Here is a 22,583-nt window from a genome sequence, read left to right as displayed (position 1 = left end):
GGGGGGGGAGAGCTGAAGCTTGGCATTGGTTTAGCGAGTGCGACAGGAAGATCAATAGAGAGTGGTGATATGACTACAGTAACTAGATAGAGTGTCAGTCCAGTAACTGGTTAGACTAGATCATTGATCGAAGGGAAAGGGAGTTTAGTTGGCATAAGATAAATACTAGAGACAAGCCTCTTTTCGATCAGTTTAAATTCTGAGGTCAGACGTTAAACGCAAACAAGCTACGAAGCAAACATCATTTCTTGATAGGCTATTCCATTCCTAGTCTGTCTAGTCCAACATTGGTTCTATGTCAATACCTCTTTATCTCTTCCAGTCCTTCTCAACCTCCCACAGACATCGTCCTCAGTAACCACCATGTCGGGAGAACCCCCCAACAACCTCATCGCCTTTGGCCCGGATTCAAACTGTACCTTGGCACTCTGTCCAGTAGAATGGACCGTCTACCAATACCGACCTTCGCTCGCAGCCAACGGCGCCTTTATAGCCCTCTATGCCCTCGCCATGATAACGCACTTAATACTCGGGTTTCGCTGGAGGCAGTGGTTTTTCACGTCCTTCATGATGCTCGGTTGCTTGTTCGAGATCATTGGATACATCGGCCGTATCATTCTGTACAATAACCCTTTCAGCTTTGGAGGGTTCATGATACAGATTTGCTTTGTCACGACGGGTCCTGTGTTTTACACGGCTGCTATATATGTGACTCTATCCAAGACGTAAGTTGACTCCCAGGGATGATCATCGCCTTTCTAACTCACTCCTTTAGTATCAAGCACTTTGCTCCCGAAGTCTCTCGTTTCAAACCACAACTCATCTGGTGGATTTTCATCCCTGCCGACATCATCTGCCTCGTTCTACAAGGCACCGGAGGCGCTCTTTCAACCGTCAGCCAAGGTTCCAGCCAGATGGGCATCGATGTCGCCCTGGCCGGCCTTTCACTACAAGTCGTCATCCTCGTCCTCTTCTGCGCTATCCTCGGTGACTACCTCTGGCGGTACTTCCGAAGCGGATCTTCTGGGGCGCTGAGCAAACGCATGCAAGTTTTCTTTGGCTTCGTGAGCGCGGCTGTTATCTTGATCCTTGCGCGATGCGCCTTTCGATGTTACGAGTTGAGCAAGGGATATCAAGACTCGGACCTCATCACGGACGAGGCCTTGTTTATTGGTCTTGAGGGAGTGTAAGTTTTCGATTCCTTGGATTGGATGATTATGTATTAACTATTCTTCAGACTCATTGTTATTGCTGTCTTTTGTCTCTGTGTGGGACATCCAGGACTTGTCTTCAACGACAGGGTCACTAGAAAGATCTCTGCTTCGTCGACGAGCGATGTTGAGAAATAATTGGATGAAATGTTTTTGTTGTTTTAGAATACCAGTGGCTTGGACACATAATTACTTCGTAAAAGTTTAGGCTGTCACCCTTGAATAGCGATATATCTGACCCTTTATGCACCAGTCCTTATTCTCGGTGATGAATCACGTATTCTTTTATATTCCGATTTTCTGCCACACCTAGGCTGTTTTGACGGTTATCCAACCTTTGCAGTGCACTTTGACGTAATTAATCTGTAAATTCTTGAACATTACGCCAAGGCTTGTCCACTACAGGGCAGAACAGACACTGTATTCATCACTGTAGCACAGCAGGCAGAACATGTGTTGACAAGTTTTATTGGGCGTGTTGTGTGATTTTGGCTAGCTATCTTGAAGAAGCAAGCAAACAGTTCTTCCAAAGACCAAAGATGGTGGAAACCTCAACGTCCAGATACAACCATTCCAATACCACTCCCATTGTTTATCCAGCAGTCAATTCCAAGCTCTCCATCATCCGAAGCGAGATGTCCAACTTGTAACATGCCAAGATTTGTTGTCTTTAGGCCTTGGCGTCGCACTTGCACCAGCAGTGCTCGTCGCAGTCAGGGTTCCAGCCGCGACGGACAAAGTTACCGCGGTCATCGCAGGTGTAGGCCCAGGGGCGGTAGTAGCACTTGGAGTACCAAAAGTTGCAAGCGATGCTGCAGGAAGCCTTGTTGACGACGGCGGTGGTGTTCAATCCGGCAGGCTTGTCAGTGCCCTTGTCGGAGGGGGCAGCGGCGACAGTGCCGAGGAGGAAGAGAGCTGGGGATGCATAGTTAGTAGACTGTCATCGTAGGCATAGGTGCGAGGTGCTATTTATTACTTACCGATGGTAGCGACCTTCATTGTTGCGAGTGTTTGATGAAGGCAGGTATGTTGCTTCAAGGGGGAAGGTAGGTATGGTTGAGGTGGGAGTGTAGATGAATGTGGAATAGCAGAGTGATTTGGTGGTTGAGGATAATGAGGAGAGAAAAAAGAAGAGATAGAAAGCAGAGATGAAGGGAATTTATAAACTGTCTGGTTACTGCAGAGATGGTTGAGAGGTAGTGAAGTGAAGTGAAGCGCCGGCAGCTGGCAGCCGTCACCAGCTGCCAGCACTGACGCAAACTGTCAAAGTCCATATTGGAGAGATTGGCCAGTGGAACCATTAGAATTTTACCTTGATATCAGGTGTAACACCTCGAGTATCTCGAGCTTGAACAAACAATATGGTCCAGGGGCCGAGGACAGTATCGAGTCTGTGTTCATGCGTAACACAACGTCGTTATTGGAATACAACAACAAAGAAAATTCGCTTCGAGTAACTATTCTCTTGCGCTATTGGTATTTACGATCCGTATTGATCCTTTCTATAATACACCGCGACCAACAATTTGACTCAAATGGCATCAAATAGGCACAGGTGCATTTATATTTATAACTGACAGCCCTCCAAGATAATTGCAACGGCATTTGCAATACGTCAAGTCCTCCAAGGATGATATACTTCAAAGTACCGAATGCGTATTTGATATGAGTTAACCCCAATTAATAACGAAGCCGATCGTGTGATGGCAGACAGCAAGTGAGAAAGAAGCATTGCGTCGTTGAACACGCATACAATATAGTGAAGAATACAAACAGTTCGTCTAGTCACATATGCCAGGAACTGCCGTGCTATAGGTTTCATGGGAAGTGGCTCCTCTAGAAACAGGTCACCTCATCCCGATCGCCGATGTTACTCTCCGATCTTGTTTGCCCTACTCCTACAAGTCCCTCTCTTCCAGCTTCAGGCCATCCCAATAACCTGCATAGAACCACCATCTATCCAATCTACCCCTAAATGACAATACAACAGCCCAATCAACACTCGATCATCAACTTGATCGAGCCACAAATCGGATCCTGGTTTCCTCTTTCGGCTTAAACTGACCAGTTGCCTTCCAACTTGGATATCCCTGCAACCTCACCCCAGTCTGCCAAACTAGACGTAAAATTAGAAGGATCGTAAACCGTGTCTCAGCCCTACTGAAATGGCCTCAAGCTTGCGAGTTGTCGTGTTCGAGACGAGATTACTTTTGCCGGGTTGCCGAAAAAACTGCTCAACGAGGATTGTTTAAATACTGTGGTGGTTGCGCACACTCTTGACTCTTGTTTAGAAGTTCAACACTCTTTTGTTCCAATATTTACACATTCTTTGTCGAGAATCTAGACGATCTCTCATCCATTCCTTCATTCGATCTTTCAACCCCTGTTGACTTCATCTCTTGGCAAGTTCCAAGTTGACTATTCATACCCGTTTTTGAACATTTGAAACACCTTAAGTCGATCACTATGAAGTTCCTTCTTCCCATTCTGCTTGCTGCTCCCGCTGTCATGGGTCGGGCTTGCAAGGCTCCGTCCCCGAGTGCCGACTCTGTTGTCCCAGTTTATTCTGCTCCGGAGGGTGCTTCTATTGTGTCCAAGCATGTTGCTGGTGACGTTCCTGTCTATACCACTCTTGCGACTCACGTAGCTTCTCCCAGCAAGCCTACTGAAGCAGTATTCAAGCCTGAAGCTGTATCCAAGGTCCAGGCTGTTTCCAAGTCCAAGGCCAAGTCTCAAACCAAGTCTAAATCTAAGCCCAAAGCCAAATCTCAGGCCAAAGCCAAGCCCAAGTCCAAGGTTCTCGGCAATGGTGCCTCCGTCTCTGGTTCATCAACCTTCTATGGCGGTAACCTCTCTGGCGGAAACTGCATGTTTTCGGCTTACACTCTCCCCGCTGGTATCATGGGAACTGCTTTCTCTGGCCAAGTGTGGGATAGCAGCGCCAACTGTGGTGCCTGTATCGAAGTCACCGGCCCTCATGGAACTATCAAAGCCATGGTAAGTGTTATCCCTCGGATATTCTTGAATACAGCAGCTAATGCCATCTAGATTGTCGACAAGTGCCCCGAGTGTGACCCCGGCCATCTCGATCTCTTCCCCAACGCTTTCAAGGCCGTCGGCGGCACAAACGGAATCGTCAAGACGTCTTACAAATTTGTCGAGTGTGGCATTACTACTCCTCTTGTGCTTCACAACAAGTCAGGCACTTCTGCCAACTGGTTCTCTATCCAAGTCGTCAACGCCAACGAGCCCGTCAAGAGCGTCGAGGTCTCGGTGAATGGCGGCAAGACTTGGCAAAAGACTCAGCGCAAGGACTACAACTTCTTTGAGAACCCTTCTGGTTTTGGTAAGACGTCTGTTGATGTTAAGATCACTAGCAGCACTGGCAAGACTATTGTTGTTAACAATGTTGGGGTGACTCCTGATGCTCAGTACAAGGCCAAGTCTAACTTTTAGACTGGTCGCGGGGATGTCTGTCAAGATGATGGTATGACGGTTGACGTTTTAAGACGGTTGACTCTGGTGCACGAGGAGCAGCTGGCTGCTTTAATCTTGGGCCTTACCAATTACCATGCCACTTGTTGACGAAGAAAGTGTGACTTTAGATTCGTGTATATAGTTGACAGAAATGGAACCCATATGTTTATATATAAAGATATGAACATTGTAAGACATACGGTGACGGCATGTCTTGTCACTATATTCTTGGTCTTACTGTATGACCCAGGTTCCAACATCAAGATTCTCCTGGAATTCACAAAATAATTAAACCAGGGTCAACTGAGTAGTCTGCCATCGGAGATTGGATAGGTCGTTATATTTTGCCTAAATGCAAATGGAAATGTCATTTAAAACTCCACGCGGTATTTCGCGAAGTCGGGTGTTTGACCCAACAGGGGATAAATGAGGTAATGATCAGAGGCAAATAGAGACACGGTTCTTGACTCAAGGACGGGAAATATCTCTTGTTGAAGAAATACTCGCACTTTTTTACTTCATGATTGATGTCGCATTACAAGAAGCCAAGATGAGCAGAGTCTTGGTATGCACCAATTCAGCTATATGATGTGATTTAATACCATCAGTTACAAATTTGATATACTACATGATCGACTCGTTGATTAGTTGTTCTACTGCTAGATTCATCCTCTCCGTTGATGGTCACAGTTATGACCATAACAGACACAACCCCATGAGACTGTAACTCTCTGTCCACATTTACCCCGAATAATTTGGGGATTTTGGGGCAAGAAATCGGGGAATAAAGGAACATTTCGGTCCTTTCCCCGCAGCTGTGACATGCAATGCCAAAATACAGTCACTGCCTTGGCCAACCTTCGTCCCAGCCACAGTGCCTTGTTATATGCGCTCCAATCATTCCTCGAGAAACCCTTCTAGAGACATTCCAAGAATGGTACAGAGTATCGCTCGAGTAGATTCAGGTCGGTAATGGCGCTCCTCACCGGCAAACGAGGTACTCTAGGGTGACATTGCAGGGCATCCTTGTCGCTTGTACAGGAAATGATATCATCGGGAATACCCTCTACTGTCGCGGAGCCGCTCAAACATCTGTCGTCAAGAACTTGTCTGTGGTTGTGAGAAGCATAGATTTCTTGAGATTCTGAATTGTAAGTTGATGTACTCTTCAACTCGAGTGCTGGAAGGGTATGCCTTGCTGTACGAAATACCATGATGAATTTATACTCACGAACACATGATGTAATTAGTCGAGAGGTTATCCAGAATAATGAGTCTTAGTAACTAAACAAGGCCAAGAAACCCAAGCAAGCCAAGACGAAACCCCAGACAAAATGCCCCCTCCACCACCGCTAGCTTCTGACGATCCTCCCCATGGGCAAGCGAAAAGTTCCCTACCTCCTACAAAGTGAATGACGTTTGGCCTCGGACCCATCCAAAACGCAAAACATCACTCGTGCGCTTCTAACATGTTCTCCACGCCCGTCCATCCTTGGCTGCATTCATGGAGTTGACAGACATGTTATAGATGAAGTATATAAAGACTGTATCTGCGACTCTTGCCAGTGTCGAGTTTCGACAGACAGACAGCACAGTTTGTGTTTCTACTAACGCAAGTTCGTCACCATGTATCAAATTTGGAACATCTACGGTATGCTATCATATGAACAGTCTATGAAATGATGGTTACTTACACAACCCAGCCCTTGCCTCCTTTGGCACCATTGGAGGCATGCTCTTTGGTTTCGATATCAGCTCCATGAGCGCCTGGATTGGCTCAGACCAGTATCTCGAGTACTTCAACCACCCCGGCTCAACAGAACAGGGCGGTATCACAGCTTCCATGTCAGCGGGATCTTTCGTCGGAGCTCTCGTCGCAGGAGGTATTGCTGATCGTCTTGGTCGTCGCAAGGCCCTCATGATTGCTTGTTTCTTCTGGATCGCGGGTGCTGTCCTGCAGTGCTCTGCCCAAAATGTTGCTCATCTTATTGTCGGTCGTATCGTCAGCGGTGTCGCTGTCGGTATCACCAGTTCTCAGGTCCTGGTGTATCTCGCCGAGCTGGCGCCTTCGCAGATTAGAGGCCGTATTGTTGGTATTCAGCAGTGGGCTATCGAATGGGGTAAGTCGCACACAGCCGATACCAATGTTCTTGACTAACAGACTTTAGGTATTCTCATCATGTATCTCGTTTCCTATGGCTGCTCAATCGGTGTTGATGGCCCTGCTGCGTTCCGAATCGCATGGGGTGTCCAAGCCGTTCCGGGATTCATCCTCTTTGCCTCGCTCTTCTTCTTCCCAGAGTCACCACGATGGCTTGCCCAACACGATCGCTGGGAGGAGGCTCACTTTAACCTTGCCCACCTTCATGCCGGTGGTGATCTTGATAGCCCTGTTGTCCTCGCCGAGATGGAAGAGGTTCGCGAAGCTGTTCGAATCGCCAATGAGTCCAAGGACATTGGATACCTTGGTCTCTTCGCGCCTGGCGTTTGGAAGCGCACCGTTGTTGGTGTCAGTGTCCAGGTCTGGCAGCAGTTGCTGTAAGTATACTGGCCTATTGTCAATCTTGGTGTGTGATTGATGCTAATGTGGAATTAGAGGTGGAAACGTCATGCTGTACTATCTCGTCTATATCTTCAGAATGGCTGGTATGACTGGGAACACTGCTCTTACCTCTTCCATTATCCAATATGTCATCTTCCTTGTCACTACCGGTCTCGTGCTGCCTTATATCGATCGCCTGGGTCGTCGGCCTCTCCTTATTAGTGGAGCGTTGATCTGTGGTGTTCTGCACTTTACCAGTGGAGCTGTCATGGCTGTCCACGGCTATCCCGTTGATGGTATTGAGGGTAAGTTGTTGCGTCCTTGTAGTCTGATATGCAATACTAACTGATTCAAGGCAACGATATCTTGACCTGGGCTATTCAAGGAGCTCCCGCCAAGGCCGTCATTGCCCTGGCATACATCTTTGTCGGAGTTTACGGTCTTACCTGGGCTCCTGTCGCCTGGATCTACGCCAGTGAAGTCTTTCCTCTCAAGTACCGAGCCAAGGGTGTCGGCCTCGCGGCTTCTGGTAACTGGATGTAAGCATTCATTTTATCTGGAAACATACCCTTACAAATGCTAACATTGCCGGTCCCTTAGCTTCAACCTTGCCCTGGCCTTTTTCGTGCCCCCATCCTTCACCAACATTCAATGGCAGACATATATGATCTTCGGCACCTTTTGTATTGCCATGACTGTGCACGCGTTCTTCATGTACCCCGAAACCGCTCGCAAGACCCTCGAGGAGGTCGATGTCTTGTTCGATAGCAACGTTCCTGCTTGGAGGAGCGCCAAGGCTACCGGAGGCTTTGAAGAGAAGCTCGAGGCAGCTCAGCGCTCGGATGGATTCAAGAGAGGCACTGATGGGCTGGAGACAACACACGCTGAAACTGCCTAGGAGGTGGCTTGAGAGTCTGATGTATTGTAGTGTATGAGTTAGAGAGTTTGTATACCCAATTTTTATCGTATTGTACTGCAACTGAATTTCGCTGTATGACTATGGCGAGGTGGAAGTATGTTGATTTGAGCCAGGTACTTTATTTGATGCTGTATTGCGATTTTTGAAGTCTAATGCTGACTTTGGACCAGGTGCAAAATGATGTTTCAATGCAGTGACACTTTGTCGCTAACTTAACAGGCAAGTCTCGCCTCTTTCTCCTACACTTTGTCATCTTCCTTGAACAAGCCATTTCTTTCTATAACAACGTTACTATAGCTCGCCTATCTCTCGCACTCGCACTCGCCTTTTTAGCTTTGCGGTCCGCGGCAGCAAGGTAGGTCGTCGTCTCCATCTTTTTTTAACGACATGCTCCTATTACTTCAACCTTGAAAGTCTACTTACTGACTACCCTGGCTCATTTCGCTACCTATCCGATGAGAGATGTTTTCGCATCGTCATACTTGTTACGACCGATAGCGGAGACAGACTTTGCTATATCAGATCACCAGATCCTTAGCCCAAGGATGTCAAATGCCGACGTTACAAGACAACCCTTGTACATACTATTCGGCCGAACGAGCCGGCCCCGGATGAACCAACTACGACATTTTATGCTCCAGAAGCAAAGAAGCTTCAGTCAACGGTCGGCCGCGGAAGCCACTGGAGCCCCAAGTACTACTATCAGGAACAAGACCATTCCGACGATACTGATACATCACATGCATTCAACGCCTCGTCCGACCTTGGCGTATTAAACTTCAACGTTCCGACGGGATTTCAAGGTTCCTGCTGCGTCAGCTTCGGGGCGACTATACCAATACAGAAGATATGAGACACGAATTGTCATGGACATTCATGACAAACCAGATAAAAAAGTCCCGAGTCTGCGTCAACAGGATTCTACCTTGAGTCAAGGCAAGGCCCCATTTACCGCTCTGGTACGCCAGGACCGAGCCTCGGCACTCTAAAGTTTAGTGATTACTACTGTACTGCACCGCCCCGGACACGTTTCCGTTTCCTCTGTTTAGAGCTGAACGCCTTCCCCATCAAAAAGGACGCCGGGGCCCTAAAACAATGTCGATCCCCGAAAACGCCGGTGCCGAATGACACCTTGGATGGGCCGGGGATATATCCGTATGGGAATAGCGTCCGTCCCCGTGGCGGAATAGTGCCAGACCTAGTTTTGCTTTGAGAAGCTTTCATAGGTTTCGTAGCCTTTTCTACCGGGTCTACAGACGGAGATAACAACCCCAGAAAGACAAGACACGCCGATTAATTATGGCGTTGCGAAGGCGAAGGGAGGGTGAGGGTCTAACTAACGTTAGTGAACCGAGTCTACTAACGTCAGAGACCAAGTACAAAAAGGCTGGGACCCATCAACTGAATAATTGATAAGTGTCTCATATTCACACTATCATAGATCTTTGTCCTTTCGTCTAATCAGATTTTATTTCATCTCTTCACAAGTTGACAATCAATTGTGATACGCTCCTTCCAAAACATCGTGAAAGACAACTCTCGACTCAATTCAGCAGGTACATAAACCCTCCCCCCGTCTGCTCCTGTCCCACAACAACCACAGACCACAGAGACACAGCATTAGAAGTCTGTTGCTCAACACGACACAAACCAACTCAACCTTAAAAAAAGACAAACAACTGACTCGGAAAACAGCCTTTTTACCGTTTCACAATGACTCGCGACAACCTCGAGATCGTGCTCGCTGAGCGTCCTACCACAGACATCATCCCCGGCCGTACTTTCACTCAGAAAACAGGCAAAGCACCTACACCCGCTGATCTCCAGGATGGCCAAATCCTCGTTGAGACTCTCTACTTGTCTCTAGACCCCGCCATGCGAGGCTGGCTCCGAGGTAAACAGTCCTGCTTCATGCCAAACCGTCAACAACTAACACAATGTCTCAGATATGCGATCTTACCTCCCTCCTGTTCAGATTGGTGAGACCATGCGTGGATCGTGCGCATGCCGAGTCATTGCCTCCAAGAGCAAGCTCGCCAAGGAGGGCGATATCGTTGCTGCTACCCCCGGCTGGACCGAGTTCGCCATCGTCCCTGAGGGTCGTTTCGAGCCTGCCTCTTACTACCCTGGTGTCCAGGACCCCAAGGACATGCTCTCTGCCCTCGGCATGACCAGTCTGACTGCTTGGGTCGGCATGGCCAAGATTGCTGATCCCCAGCCCGGCGAGCTTGTCGTTGTTTCCGGAGCTGCTGGTGCCACAGGCAGTGTTGCTGGCCAAATCGCCAAGCTCAAGGGTGCCACAGTCGTTGGTATCGCTGGTGGTGAGGATAAGTGCAAGTGGCTTACCGAGGAGCTCGGCTTTGATGTCGCCCTCAACTACAAGGCCGATGACTTCAAGGAGAAGTTCAACGAGGCGACCAAGAACTACATTGATGTCTACTACGACAATGGTAAGTTCCCCTCAAATCTCATAAACGCCCGCACAACTAACACGTCGCAGTCGGTGGTGACATTCTCGATATGTGTCTCATGCGAGCAAAGGAGCACGCACGCTTCATCGAGTGCGGTCTCGTCAGCCAGTACAACGCTGCCAAGCCTCAGGGACCCCGAGCATTCTCCCAGATCGTCACCATGCGCATCAAGATGCAGGGCTTCATCGTGCTCGACCACGCCAAAGACTTTGCCACTGCTCGCGCTGATCTGGCCAAGTGGATGGCTGAGGGCAAGCTCAAGAAGACCGAGACTGTTATCCGTGGTGGTCTCAAGGTTGCTGAGCAGGCGCTCGTAGACTTGTACAAGGGTATCAACACTGGTAAGCTGATTGTCGAGATCAAGAACCACAACGACACACCTTCCAAGTTGTAAGGTGCTGCAAAAACGGAAAATTGGAGGATTGGGTTATATAGATGGATTTCAGTTGCTGCTTACGATAGATACCTTACGTATATAATGATTATATCATGAAATTTCGAGAATCTTCACTTGTTGCTGGTTGAGATATCCTGTCTGATCTGCTAACGTCATTAACTCGGACGAATATTGCTCGTGGTTGAGATTCCTCTAATATGGCTCGCTTATATCAAAGTGACTTTTAGATCGATTCCACGCATCAGTTCAACATGAACTAATATACGTATCGAAAGTAAGGGTTCTCCTTATCCGTAAGGTCCTGGAAAGCCAACTTGGCTCGCTCGCTCTCATCTTCCAAGCCAAGCGCATCTCTCCTCCTGTTCTCACTACGAAGTACAAAGTACAGCGTGGTTGACGCGAGAATACAGATGATATAGCTAAGTCACGTCAGATCATGCAAGTAACAGATACATTCAAAAGACTTACCATATAATCAAGCCTAACCATAAAGCAGGATAATGATCCTTCTTGGTCTGACTCCAAACAAGCTGAGGTCCGACAATATTCCCAACACAGTACGCTACAAAGATCGTAGCCGCCATGAAACTCTTCTTAGTATGGCCAGCTACGTTGGACATGCCAATCGTAATAATGAGACTCACCGTGCCGCCAAAGAATCCCGTGATGGAATATCCCACCACAGGCGCAGCAGCCCGGTACGACCACTCGCTCTTCCAAATGATGGCGCAACCTGCAATTACAGGTAAACATGTAAAGACGAGCATAAAGATGCGGATATTGTTGAATTTGGATCCTAGCCAGCCCGTCAGGAGAATGACGATGAAACACAGTCCGCCGAGGGGGAACTGGAAGAGGATAGAGTGAAGTGTGCTCCAACCAAACGTCGACACGATAAGTGGCCCGAAACCGCTAACTGCGCCGTTGACGGTGTATGCTGAAGCCATCATGAGTGCGATAAGCCAGATCTTGATATCGAGGAGGGCCTCTTTTAGTTGTGATCCTTTGAACTTTGTGCATCGTACACCAGTCTGTCCATGCCTCAAGCGCTCCACAGCAGCGAACTTCTCCTCCGATGTAAGAAACCACGCCGAAACAGGCGAATTCGGCATAACGAAACAGAAAAGCCCAAACAAAAACGTCAGCGATCCTGCGAGGAGGTAGATGTACTGCCATCTCTTTAACCCACCACCCGTGATCTGCGCAAAGCCATAGTTGAGCGATCCACCGATAATTGTAAAAATCCCAGTCGACGAGAACCACCAGCTCTGCCGTAGAGACTGCTCTGATTGGGTGTAATACCCGGAGACGATGCACATGAAACCAGTGGGGATGATGCTCTCGACGAAGCCAAGGAAGAAGCGTTGGACGTAGAGGCCTTGGTAGGTTGTTACTGCAGCTGTGAGCATGCATATAGCGGACCAGACAATTACCACGCCGCCGAGAACACGGCCTATGTCGAAGCGCTGCAGGGCGAACGTCATGGGGTATAATCCCCCCAGCATGCCAAAGTAGAAGAGCGATGTGGCCCAGCTGAGACGTCGCGTGTCGACGGTTGGTGGTGTAGTTGAGGCGTCTACAACAGTGAGGTTGAGATCTGTCGTCATGCCGAATAGAACTGCTGAGCCGAGAATAGCTTTGTCGTAGTATACGAGGCCATCTAGTTGTATTTCATTAGTAAAAGGTCACAATAGGTGGTGTTGTTGGAGAACGTACAGCCGATGATCATGGCGGGGATGAGAAAAATGTCAATCTTTCTGACTGCGCGCGCGGCGACAATGGGATCAATGGCATGTTGCTCTTCACCTACTATAGCGATGGCTTCATCTCTATTTCCTGTTGTAGACTGCGCAGTTTCTTCATCTGCTTGTCCCATTGTTGCGGTGTCGATTAACATGTGGTGTTGTAACAAATACAATATCAGCTGTTTATTATTTTAGTGGTAGATAAACCCAGCCAAGCAAATAATTATCATATGATGGCATCATCCCTTGTGAGCGAATTTTATTATCCTTAGCAACTCGACCTATCTTTGCAACCTATGATAACCGTTTTAAGCCTCAGGTGCATGTAAGAACCCTTGTAGTTCGTGAGCTAAAGTAAACTACAGAGTTTTTTCTGCGGATGTGAACCGGGATTAATTAGAATTGGTTCGTGGGGGGTTTAATTCATGGATTGGCTGGGTAAAAGCAAGACTTTTCTTATATTTGACATGCTCTGTTGAGCCAAGATGGCCCAGCCCATATTCTCTATGTAGCAGTCGTCTTCTTTTCATAAAGAGACATGGCAATGATGCTCCAATTCATCAAACTGGCTGACTGAGCCAGATAACTATCATGCATATCTATAACCCATTGACTGAAAATGCCTGTCGCGCCAAACGCCTGGCTATGTCCAACAATCCTTTCCTGGGATTTCAAATCAAAAGATTCTCTTGATACTGGGTCCAACCCATTGTACTTCTGTGCAATTCCTGTTCTGCCTCCACTGCTCAATCCTGTCTGTCAACCACCCTGACTTAAAGTCAACCCATCGATCTTTACGATCCGCTGGTGGAGGGATGACATTGCCCTTGTCGTCTTTGATCTCGGGCTCTACGATTTTCTCTGCTTGTCGTGGGTCGCCGACTCGGAAGGATCGTGAAAGAACACATTTTTGCTCGTCTCGGCCTCGCCAGTTGTATTGGAGACAATCGCTGCTGTCTTTGCAGTACTTGCCGCATGCTTCGAATGAATCAATTCTTGCTTCGGGTGGTGCAACCCAAAAGTCCCATTTCCCATTGTCCCAGTTCTCAGCGACTTCACGATCGCCTGGGTGGTGGAATTTCCAGACATCAGAGTAAAGTAACGGGCGCTGTAGAAGGTTAATTAGTATATGAAACAGCTTCTGAAGAAATCAACTTACACCCAACTGTCGTTGACCAAACTCCCATCTCCAAACACTAGTCATATCTTCCGGCCGCGTCTTGTGTAGCGTCATGACAGGCTGACACCAGTACTTGTCGCTGAACGGGATACTGTGGAGTGGATGCGGGTTGAACAGCGGCCAGTATCCACGCAACGGCACGCTGACGTTCCACAGAGCCCAGCCCGTCACGCTGTCACCGCAGCAATCGTCCCGTAGCATGGGAAGCCACTTTTCCGCAGCCGGAGGTTCGACGTACTGGCCGTACGGGGTGGTCTTACGAACTAGAAGCGCCTTCATCGCACCGCGGCTGAGCACAAAGCCCGGCCCGCCGTTTGCAAACCATGTCTTGATGTCTTGTTTCACGTCGTGTCTACCGGGTGACGGAGAACCCATGTACAACGGCGCATCGGGGTCGAAGGTTTGGAGGAAACGGAAGGCGTTGTCCCAAAAGACATAGCTGTAGAGACGGCTGTTAGTCGTCAACGGGAAACCTTGAGGATCGCAAACTCACGTATCCGTCTCAAAGAAAAAGTAAAAGTCCTTGTTGGGCTTCATCTTCCAAGCTCGTTCGATCATGGGGAGGAACTTGAACTTGTCCATTCTCCAGCCTTGTATACGCGCAGTCGCTTCCTTGTCCACATCCAGAGTCCCATTCACTCGCATCTCTTTCTGCCATATGTAATTGACGAAATCGGGGTTATCGTGGTAGTAAACGGACGGTGAATCGGCGAGGACATCGATCGCTTGGTGGCCGTGGACAGACTCGTCAAGATCCGAGTAAACCAGCAACTCGTCTTTTTCGAAGCAAGCACTAACACTCTCAAACTGAGCGTCGAGTTTGTCTTTTGTATCGGCGTGGCCCATCTTTAGAACAGGTTGTATCGTCTGGAGCATGTGCTTGGGAAAGGTAGCGCAGAGGTCTTGGGTCGTTTTGCCGACGGGGTCGATGGACACGGGGTAAAAGGAGCTCGTGGTTGAGAAGGAATAGTATTCGGATACACCGTAGCTACCGTGGATGACGCTCCAGAAGACGAGGATAAGAAAGACGATGGTGCAGAGACCGGCGATGGCCATGCGACTGAAGCGCTTGTTAAGCATTAGTCGCCGGCTGGAGGAAGACCAGACTGAAGGCATCGCAGCTGGTGATCAAACATGGCACTCGGGGCCTTTTTGCTGCTAAGAGATGCCTGTCGTGTCAATTAAGGGAAGTAGGGCGAGTGTCGCAGGTATAGAGGAGAGACAGACTTCATGATGGAGGAGAAGAGCAAGGATCTTTCTTGGGGGTGACGCATTTGTCTTAGGGGGTAGAGATCCACTAAAAGCTGCCCCTGTCGCGGGAATGGACTCATGATGGGAGCTTGTGGGCTAGAAAGAGAGAAGTTTCTTAGCGGTGTTTTAACTCAGACGTTAAAAGACAATCGGGCGTTTTAAGCTTATGGCCTAGGTTTCCTATAGACTGTGTTCAGGAAGCATATGACAAAACGTCGCCGTTGAAGTTAATGATGCGAGACTCAGTGGGCAATAGGGTAACCTCTAGGAAATTCGAATGTCTACACCATTAAAGCACAAGGTTCTTGATTAGTAGCTGAAATACCTCAAGTCAGGCATATCTATATCTATGTGGCTTTTGCTGAATGGTCGGCATAACCGCCAGGGCATACTAAGTGGCGGCTGCAGTACATATTGAAACTATCAGAGGCTGTGACAGTGACATACTCCAACAAAGTCTCTCAGCCACTTCTCGTATTTTGTCTTTTTGATCAACTTTCACATGCAAAGTCGTGATAGTTCAATACTACTTCATATAAATTAATTATATTAATGAACTTTCTTCGCCAAGGAAGTTGCCGTCATTCGGCCCTTGGTCATGCCGTCTTGTGATGGGAACCTCTTGCTTCGGCCCGGTGACACTGGACTTGGAGAACAGATCTAGAGGCAGGTGGCAGGTACCTATATAAACTATCACCACCAAACTGATATCCTAAACAATCTATAAACAGTCTTGGAACGATGTTCGAAATGCCTCACAGAATTGACGCAGACGCAAACCTTCCCTACATCGAGCCTCCATCTCAAGAAGGCCTCAGAGCCATCAAGCTACCACCTCCATACACTGGAACACCCTGGAAGATCTTCGTCTCCGATGTGAAGCTCTTCTTTAAAAACTTCTTCTTTCTTCCTTACCTCTTTATCCCTCTCTATCCTTGGCACTCGGGTGCACTGTGCGAGTTATACCCTTCAACAGAGAACCTCATAGACATCGCACTCCATGTTATCCTTTCCATAACCCAACTGGCTTTCCTCGCATCGCTCTTCACACTAGCATTCCTTCCAACTTTTACATACATTGGATATATCGCTGTTTTCTTTCTCCTGAATGAACTTGTTTGTTGGCATTTCAACAGAGGCATTCCCCGAAGTGGCCTGAAATCGACTGACGATGTCCTTTCTCAAAGTTGGCCCCGGCACGATGATGAAGTTTGGATCTTTCTCAACGGTATCTGTGTAGGGTGAGTTAGTCAGACGATTCTATACTTCAACAACTAATAAGTGTCCAGCAAGAACTGGTTCCAGAAGAACATTGATCGTATCTCAAGGACCTTTCACAGACCAGTGATTGGTGTTCACAACCGAACGTAAGAACTCCCACCATGTTTATCGAAAATATCTCCTGAATTCTCTAGTGCTGGCGTCGTCTTCGATCTCATCCAATGTCTGGTCCAACGCGCTCTTCTTTACGCAACCCAAGACGTCAGAGAATGCTACGTCCTCGTCAAAAACGCCCTCCTAGACGAGCAAAAGAAGAAAGTGGTCTTCATCCTTCACTCCCAGGGCGGAATCGAAGGCGGCATGATTGTAGACTGGCTCCTTGACGAAATGCCTTTCGACAAGCTCCAAAAGCTCGAAGTCTACACTTTCGGAAACATCGCCAACCACTTCAGCAACCCATGCCGCGGCAACGATCCAAGCACTCCTGTCATTCCGCATATCGAGCACTACGTCAACGAGAAGGATTTCGCATGTCGCTTTGGCGTTTTGAACTTTACCAGACACTACACGCAAAACGAAAACCGGTTCGCGGGCAAGGTGTTTATTAACCGAAGCGGTGGACATCAGTTGAACCAGCATTATCTGGATGACATGTTTCCGCTTGACAAGACACTTCGTATGGCGCGGGATGCGAAGCAGGGAGATTTCATGGATAGGAACGTTCGGGTTCGAAAGGATGGCACCATCAAGGAGACTACACGAGCTGAACTCCCCTCGGGGTTTACACTTACCTGGGATTCTGGTGCGAGGAACGGATTGGTTAGTATGGATGAAGTTCCAAGGATGGGAGATCTGAGTAGATTGTGGAAGTATCGCAATGGCCAGCTTCCTGATAGCTATAAGAGCGCTTTGGTTGATGGTATTGAGAATTGAAAGGTTGGCGTTCGACAACCGGGGTTAAGAACGAATACTCCCGCCTTATTCAACTGTTTGTATGGATACACAGACAGGGAAGAACCCAGTATAGTAGTACTATTACCTAGTTAAAACGCCCAAATATTCTATCACTCAATATCTAGAGGATCACGCCCCCTTGAATTCCGTGCCCTCATACCCTCTTCCCCCGATGCTGTCCGAAACACCGAACTCGACGATACATTATCGCCCATCATGATCTCATTCCCTCCATTCTCCTCCCTCGTATCCCCTTCACACTCAACACCCTTACTATCACCCCCGAACCTCTTCCTCACCCACGGCAATAGGTTATAATACCCACCACACGCAAAAACGCCACACCAGAGCACAAACTCAGTCGCATAAATGACAATTCCCAAAACATCAACTTCAGGTTGAAAGAAGACCGACGCAAGAGAGAATACATCACCGGCTGCATCAATGGCGACGAATAGAAAAGAAATCCCGCGGACGGTTCGATGGGTCCAGATATCCCAGTAGTGTGTTAACACACCTGCTGCGAGAAGAGCTGCTGACAGTGAAGCCATGAGGATTAACGGCCATTCCAAGTCTTTGGATCTTGCTATGCGGAGGGCGATTATGAGAGATGCTTGGATGCCACCCATGACGATTGCGACAGGGACGACGACGAGAAGAGAGCGTGAGACACTCCATTTCTATGAATGGTCAGTATTCTTTTTCAACGCACTGTAGAGTGAAATACATACTCTCTCATAATAATAACATTGGATCCACGTAACAAGACTCAAAAGCGTCAAAATCTGAGGTTGAATCCGGAGCGCTACATTGAACTCTTTGACGATGTTGTAGACTCCTAGTGGTACACCCGCCCATGCCCAGAGCATCATCATCGATGGTTGTAAGCCTGTGGCATTATGACGGCGATAATTAACAATGATTTGAGGAATTAGCTATAACGTGTTAGTGATGCTTGTTTTGTAGTGTTGATACAGGTGACGAACTTGGATTGACCAGCACACCTATTAATGTTAGTAAATTGTACTTTTCACTGTGGAGTAGAGACTTACAGCCCCTAACGTGCCGAGAATATTAGCAGCGACGGGAACATCCATTTTCTTGTCAACGGTTGTATAAGAAGTTGTATGTCGAGTTGAAATGTTGCTTAGAGGATTGAGATGGTGAAACGAAATTGACGCGTGCCAAGAACTGTTAGGTTACACTACTAAGCTTGGTGGAATATCTAACAGCAACTCAGGAACCACCCAGTGTGCAATTGTTCAAGCAGTCAAGATCCCCAACGGTTAAAGATAGCATATTGTGAATAATTTGAATTAATTCATGAACTTGAAACAGGCCAAGTTATCTATTTTACGCAACCGAACCCTCGATCAAACAACCATTTCGCCATTTTCTGTCTTAAACCATAACTCCTTAAAAAGTCGTCTGCAGCTTGGGATAATCTTTGGCGTGGACATGCAAGTCGGCGTAGATAGCAGTTGACTGGTCGTCAGCAAGGTGCTTCATGCGCTTCACATCATCATCCTCGAGATGCTCAAGAACTGTCTCTGGCTCCTCTTTCCCATCCTTCTGGTCCTTCTTCTGTGGCTCAACAGCTTTCTCAATACCTTCCGACTCCCCAATGAGAAGAATCTGGGCGTTGACATAGTCGAAGTGGGCTGGCTTGGATGGCAACCAGCGAAGAGAGCGGAACTCGTCAATAATTCTGGTGATGTTAGCATTGGTTATTCAGAGACAAAGGATTATACTTACTCCTTGGGGAAACCAGGCCCTTCAGGTAGTTGAGCGTTCTGAGGTCCCGGAAACTCTGGGTTCTTGGTGCTGATAATAAAGCTTCCCTTCTCCTTGATACCCAATTCCTTCTGAACCTCGTCGAGCTTCTCAGGTAGAGTTGTCAAGTAGGCCAAGTGACTCTCCCGGCCTGTCGACGTGATGGCATAAACACCCTCACCAACAGGCTTTGCAGGTGGCGTGCGACGTGTGACAGCACTCTTGGTATCGTACTCGTCCGCAGCCAAGAATTCCTTCTTGATCTCGTCAAATGAGGCACCGGACTTTTCGACAAACACCATGTATTTCTCTTTTCCGCTCTCGGGAAGGGTCTTCTTGGGAAGAGCGAGGATTCGGGTGTTGCCAGCGTCTGCAATGGTACCGTCACCAAGACGAGCATCTTTGGCGATGGGACGTAGCATGATGAAGGATCGAGCGATGTCATCGACGCTTTCAGGGTCTTCGAGGTTAACGCGGCCACGAATGAAGAAGTAAATGATGCCCTTTTCGAGAATACTAGAGGGTACATCTGGTTCTTCTGAAGGTTGCACAGCATCTTTGCCGTTGGAGTCTTTCTTGTTAGTGGACTTGGAAGTATCGTCCTCTTGCTTCTCAGTATCAACTTTCTCGTCCTTGGACTCGTCCTTCTTTTCGTCATTGGGTTCGTCTTCTTTCTCATCTTTGTCCGTCTTGATCAGCATATCATCAAGAGTGGTCTGACCATCCTCCATCTTGGTGCGCTTTGCATCGGGGGCTTCGTGCTCGATTTGATGCTTGTCGCCCGTTGCAGTCTGCTGGTCGCCGTTGGTCTGATCGACGTTGTCGAGCTTAGATTCGGCCATTTTGGGCAGTTAAGAAAAATTTAAGGAATAAAATTGAAGAATTGACTGACTATGAAAGTTAAGAAGGAAGCTTTAGAAGAATGGGAAGGTGCCTGGAACGTGGTGGACGCGTCGCGTGAATTGTCGCACAGGTGATGTCATAGACCGACCTCCAGCTCGAGCACATTAACTCATCATCGATATATTTCGTGCCGTTTTCGCGTCGTCTGGACAATCCACACTCTTGGCTCGTCATTTGTTTCAATTAGACAACTAGCGTGTGGCTTGACGTCAATGTCTCTCAAGGGATCCTTTATGTAGAACCTTCTGTCGCCGTCTGGACCATGCCGAGACCACCAATGTCACGCTCTAGAAGTCGCAAAGCCTCTCTGGCAAATGGAGTCGCTGCACCACGAACTCTCAAAGCCCATCTGAGTTCATCTACTCGAGAAGAACACCATGCCATCTCCTCAAATGAGTCTGTGGTTGCCCATAGTAACCCTGCCAATGACCCGATCTGAGCTGCTTGGTATGCTGCAGCGCTGCCCCAGAAAGCAGCAGTATGCTCAGGACGTAGGGATCCAAGCAGCTCAATGGCCGATTGTAGCTTGGCTCGGGCAGTTGATCTTAATAGTTCATGTAAAGACGTAGGTGTATCCGGTGTTGTGATTCGTACTAGAGCCCGACGTAGAGCAATCTCAATGGCTACATGAGCAAGATGAAGAGCCCCATTAGCACACAGCTCTCTGAGCTGGTTGCTCTGCAATTGAAGTCTGGCCGGTAGATTGGCGTGCCATTCCCTAAGACGAAGCACCAAGGGTTTTGCCAGTTCAACAGCAGCAACAACTCCCATTTGGTCCAATGTCCCACCAGCACGAGTAGCTTTAGCCCCGTAGAATGTGTTGATCACATCGCTCAAAATCTGAGTCAACTCGATATGGCGTGTGAATAATTCCCACCCAACGACAACCGGTGAGTTATGCTCGGGATTGGTTTCGAGATCAAACTGGTCAAGCTCAGGATAATCTGGCGCAGTACATGGCTGGACGTCCCAATCGCTGTCATGGATAAGAAATGGCCGTCCGTGGATGCAGGCGCCCCAGCGATCTTGCATATATAATGCCCAGGCCAGCCTCCTTCGAAGGCCGACTTCCCACGATGGAATTGACCAGTTACTGCAGTCGATATGGATACCTAAATCCTGAGCCATGGCGACAATCTGGGCTGTGAATATCCGATTAGACGTAGGATGGGTATGAGACCTAGAGTCAACGACACGTCGGTTTCGTTGAAGTAACAGTAACCCAGCTTCCAGTGTACTGAGTTTGGGTCTTCGCATGTCCTGGGCAATAGTACGCTCAGCCAACGCCTCAAGAGCTGTTGGGTCTGGTATTGACTCGACCTCACGACCAGCGAGCGAACTGTCATAAATCTGCCAGTCAAGAGCTATCAGATAGACAGCAGCCAGTAGAGAAGGTGCAAAGTGTCGATGAGATAAGCGATGCTTGCTTATAAATACATCTTTGTGTAAGATGGGAAAACTTGGGTGAACTATTCGGAAGTAGAGGTCGACTAACGTGCGACCGAGTGGATGAACAGTCGCTTCGATAGCATCGAGGTCTGCAATACGCAACTTCTCGGACGCAGTAGACTCATCAGGATGAACGAGAAAAACAGTCTGATAGTCCAAGTGTCGAGCGAAAGTGGAAGATGCAGGAAACGGTGAAGGTTCCTGGCTTGCAAGATTCGGAGGGTGCAAACCAAGCAGGATTGGATCACGATAGTCGGTAGACCCGATGTACTCGGCATGGGTTTTCAAATCTAGGCCAAGAGTGTTGCTAAGAATACCAGGGCGAGTCGATTCAGCAATGTTGTTTTCAAACCCCATCGCTTGTTGCATTTGAGCTATTTGCGGATTGTTGTCTGCACTTGCTGGAGTGGAACCAGTATCACCATGCCGGCTCGAGGGAGAGACTCCCATCTCTGCTCCTCCAGATGGAGGCGATGTCGTAGCGTTATTTTCATCGACTCCATCACGAGGCTCATTCTGTTTCTCTCGATCTCTTTCTCGATTATGTCTTCTTTGACGAGGCGTTGGACCGCGCAAGAATGTACAAGGTTGGCTGTGAAAGGTACACAGAACACATCTTGACTGACCCTCTTCTTTTACACAGCGTGTCTTTCTCACACGGCATGTGTCACAGGGTCTTGAGCGAGTGTTGGAGACAGACGGTGTCGATGAGCCGGCGCCGCTACCGTTACTGTTACCGTTGCCATCGCCTCTGTCGTTCGGACCGATCGTCATGAAAGACTGACCAGTCCCGGCGCCGGCCCAGATTAGATCAGACGAGCCGGCGTCGGTTTGAGAAGACTGAAGCTGAGGTAGCTGAGAAAACATGACCCCACTGTCGGCGTCTGAGTCGGGTCTGAGGGGGGGTCAGCTTTAGATCTGGGTCTGCATCTGCATCTGCGCCACGATAAGGGACATGGGGTCCATTATTGTCTGTGGGCCGATTTGATCTTGATCTTGGGCTTTTTGGTGAAGCGAAAGAGGGTTTGCTGTTGAAGAAGCGGGCGCACAGAAGAGGGAGCGTGTTGCATGGCCGCCATCGGAGGGTGTT

At 48.3% G+C, this 22,583-nt stretch overlaps 11 protein-coding genes across 11 annotated transcripts, besides 1 other annotated feature; 5 read left to right on the top strand and 6 right to left on the bottom strand.

Annotated features, from left to right (window-relative positions):
- Window positions 1–363: 363 nt before the first annotated feature.
- FPSE_01364 (uncharacterized protein) lies at window positions 364–1,349 on the top strand (the record flags this gene model as incomplete). Its single annotated transcript, XM_009254484.1, has 3 exons — window positions 364–725; window positions 776–1,186; window positions 1,238–1,349. The coding sequence occupies 3 exons, from the start codon at window positions 364–366 to the stop codon at window positions 1,347–1,349; spliced, it is 885 nt and encodes a 294-aa protein (XP_009252759.1).
- A 532-nt stretch (window positions 1,350–1,881) lies between these two features.
- Window positions 1,882–2,210, bottom strand: FPSE_01365 (uncharacterized protein; the record flags this gene model as incomplete). The annotated part of the gene is made up of 2 exons (XM_009254485.1): window positions 1,882–2,126; window positions 2,192–2,210. 2 exons carry the CDS (start codon window positions 2,208–2,210, stop codon window positions 1,882–1,884), a joined length of 264 nt encoding a protein of 87 aa, XP_009252760.1.
- A 1,467-nt stretch (window positions 2,211–3,677) lies between these two features.
- FPSE_01366 (uncharacterized protein) lies at window positions 3,678–4,667 on the top strand (the record flags this gene model as incomplete). Its single annotated transcript, XM_009254486.1, has 2 exons — window positions 3,678–4,208; window positions 4,260–4,667. The coding sequence occupies 2 exons, from the start codon at window positions 3,678–3,680 to the stop codon at window positions 4,665–4,667; spliced, it is 939 nt and encodes a 312-aa protein (XP_009252761.1).
- A 1,647-nt stretch (window positions 4,668–6,314) lies between these two features.
- Window positions 6,315–8,128, top strand: FPSE_01367 (uncharacterized protein; the record flags this gene model as incomplete). Its single annotated transcript, XM_009254487.1, has 6 exons — window positions 6,315–6,339; window positions 6,392–6,808; window positions 6,857–7,226; window positions 7,285–7,535; window positions 7,586–7,769; window positions 7,831–8,128. 6 exons carry the CDS (start codon window positions 6,315–6,317, stop codon window positions 8,126–8,128), a joined length of 1,545 nt encoding a protein of 514 aa, XP_009252762.1.
- Window positions 8,129–9,862: 1,734 nt separating this feature from the next.
- FPSE_01368 (uncharacterized protein) lies at window positions 9,863–11,014 on the top strand (the record flags this gene model as incomplete). The annotated part of the gene is made up of 3 exons (XM_009254488.1): window positions 9,863–10,043; window positions 10,096–10,599; window positions 10,650–11,014. 3 exons carry the CDS (start codon window positions 9,863–9,865, stop codon window positions 11,012–11,014), a joined length of 1,050 nt encoding a protein of 349 aa, XP_009252763.1.
- A 259-nt stretch (window positions 11,015–11,273) lies between these two features.
- On the bottom strand, window positions 11,274–12,893 carry FPSE_01369 (uncharacterized protein; the record flags this gene model as incomplete). Its single annotated transcript, XM_009254489.1, has 3 exons — window positions 11,274–11,436; window positions 11,486–12,677; window positions 12,734–12,893. 3 exons carry the CDS (start codon window positions 12,891–12,893, stop codon window positions 11,274–11,276), a joined length of 1,515 nt encoding a protein of 504 aa, XP_009252764.1.
- Window positions 12,894–13,438: 545 nt separating this feature from the next.
- Window positions 13,439–15,058, bottom strand: FPSE_01370 (uncharacterized protein; the record flags this gene model as incomplete). Its single annotated transcript, XM_009254490.1, has 3 exons — window positions 13,439–13,870; window positions 13,922–14,381; window positions 14,436–15,058. 3 exons carry the CDS (start codon window positions 15,056–15,058, stop codon window positions 13,439–13,441), a joined length of 1,515 nt encoding a protein of 504 aa, XP_009252765.1.
- A 668-nt stretch (window positions 15,059–15,726) lies between these two features.
- Window positions 15,727–15,747: a repeat region.
- Window positions 15,748–15,943: 196 nt separating this feature from the next.
- On the top strand, window positions 15,944–17,347 carry FPSE_01371 (uncharacterized protein; the record flags this gene model as incomplete). The annotated part of the gene is made up of 3 exons (XM_009254491.1): window positions 15,944–16,434; window positions 16,483–16,560; window positions 16,609–17,347. The coding sequence occupies 3 exons, from the start codon at window positions 15,944–15,946 to the stop codon at window positions 17,345–17,347; spliced, it is 1,308 nt and encodes a 435-aa protein (XP_009252766.1).
- A 131-nt stretch (window positions 17,348–17,478) lies between these two features.
- FPSE_01372 (uncharacterized protein) lies at window positions 17,479–18,465 on the bottom strand (the record flags this gene model as incomplete). Its single annotated transcript, XM_009254492.1, has 4 exons — window positions 17,479–18,048; window positions 18,100–18,303; window positions 18,355–18,372; window positions 18,421–18,465. 4 exons carry the CDS (start codon window positions 18,463–18,465, stop codon window positions 17,479–17,481), a joined length of 837 nt encoding a protein of 278 aa, XP_009252767.1.
- A 319-nt stretch (window positions 18,466–18,784) lies between these two features.
- Window positions 18,785–19,983, bottom strand: FPSE_01373 (uncharacterized protein; the record flags this gene model as incomplete). The annotated part of the gene is made up of 2 exons (XM_009254493.1): window positions 18,785–19,076; window positions 19,124–19,983. The coding sequence occupies 2 exons, from the start codon at window positions 19,981–19,983 to the stop codon at window positions 18,785–18,787; spliced, it is 1,152 nt and encodes a 383-aa protein (XP_009252768.1).
- Window positions 19,984–20,275: 292 nt separating this feature from the next.
- FPSE_01374 (uncharacterized protein) lies at window positions 20,276–22,360 on the bottom strand (the record flags this gene model as incomplete). Its single annotated transcript, XM_009254494.1, has 1 exon — window positions 20,276–22,360. The coding sequence occupies one exon, from the start codon at window positions 22,358–22,360 to the stop codon at window positions 20,276–20,278; it is 2,085 nt and encodes a 694-aa protein (XP_009252769.1).
- Window positions 22,361–22,583: the final 223 nt, after the last annotated feature.

This window comes from Fusarium pseudograminearum, chromosome 3 (genome assembly GCF_000303195.2).
Source record: "Fusarium pseudograminearum CS3096 chromosome 3, whole genome shotgun sequence".
In the NCBI taxonomy this organism is placed as follows: domain Eukaryota; kingdom Fungi; phylum Ascomycota; class Sordariomycetes; order Hypocreales; family Nectriaceae; genus Fusarium; species Fusarium pseudograminearum.
Note: the sequence above shows the minus strand (reverse complement) of the source record. Positions and strands in the feature narration are given on the sequence as shown.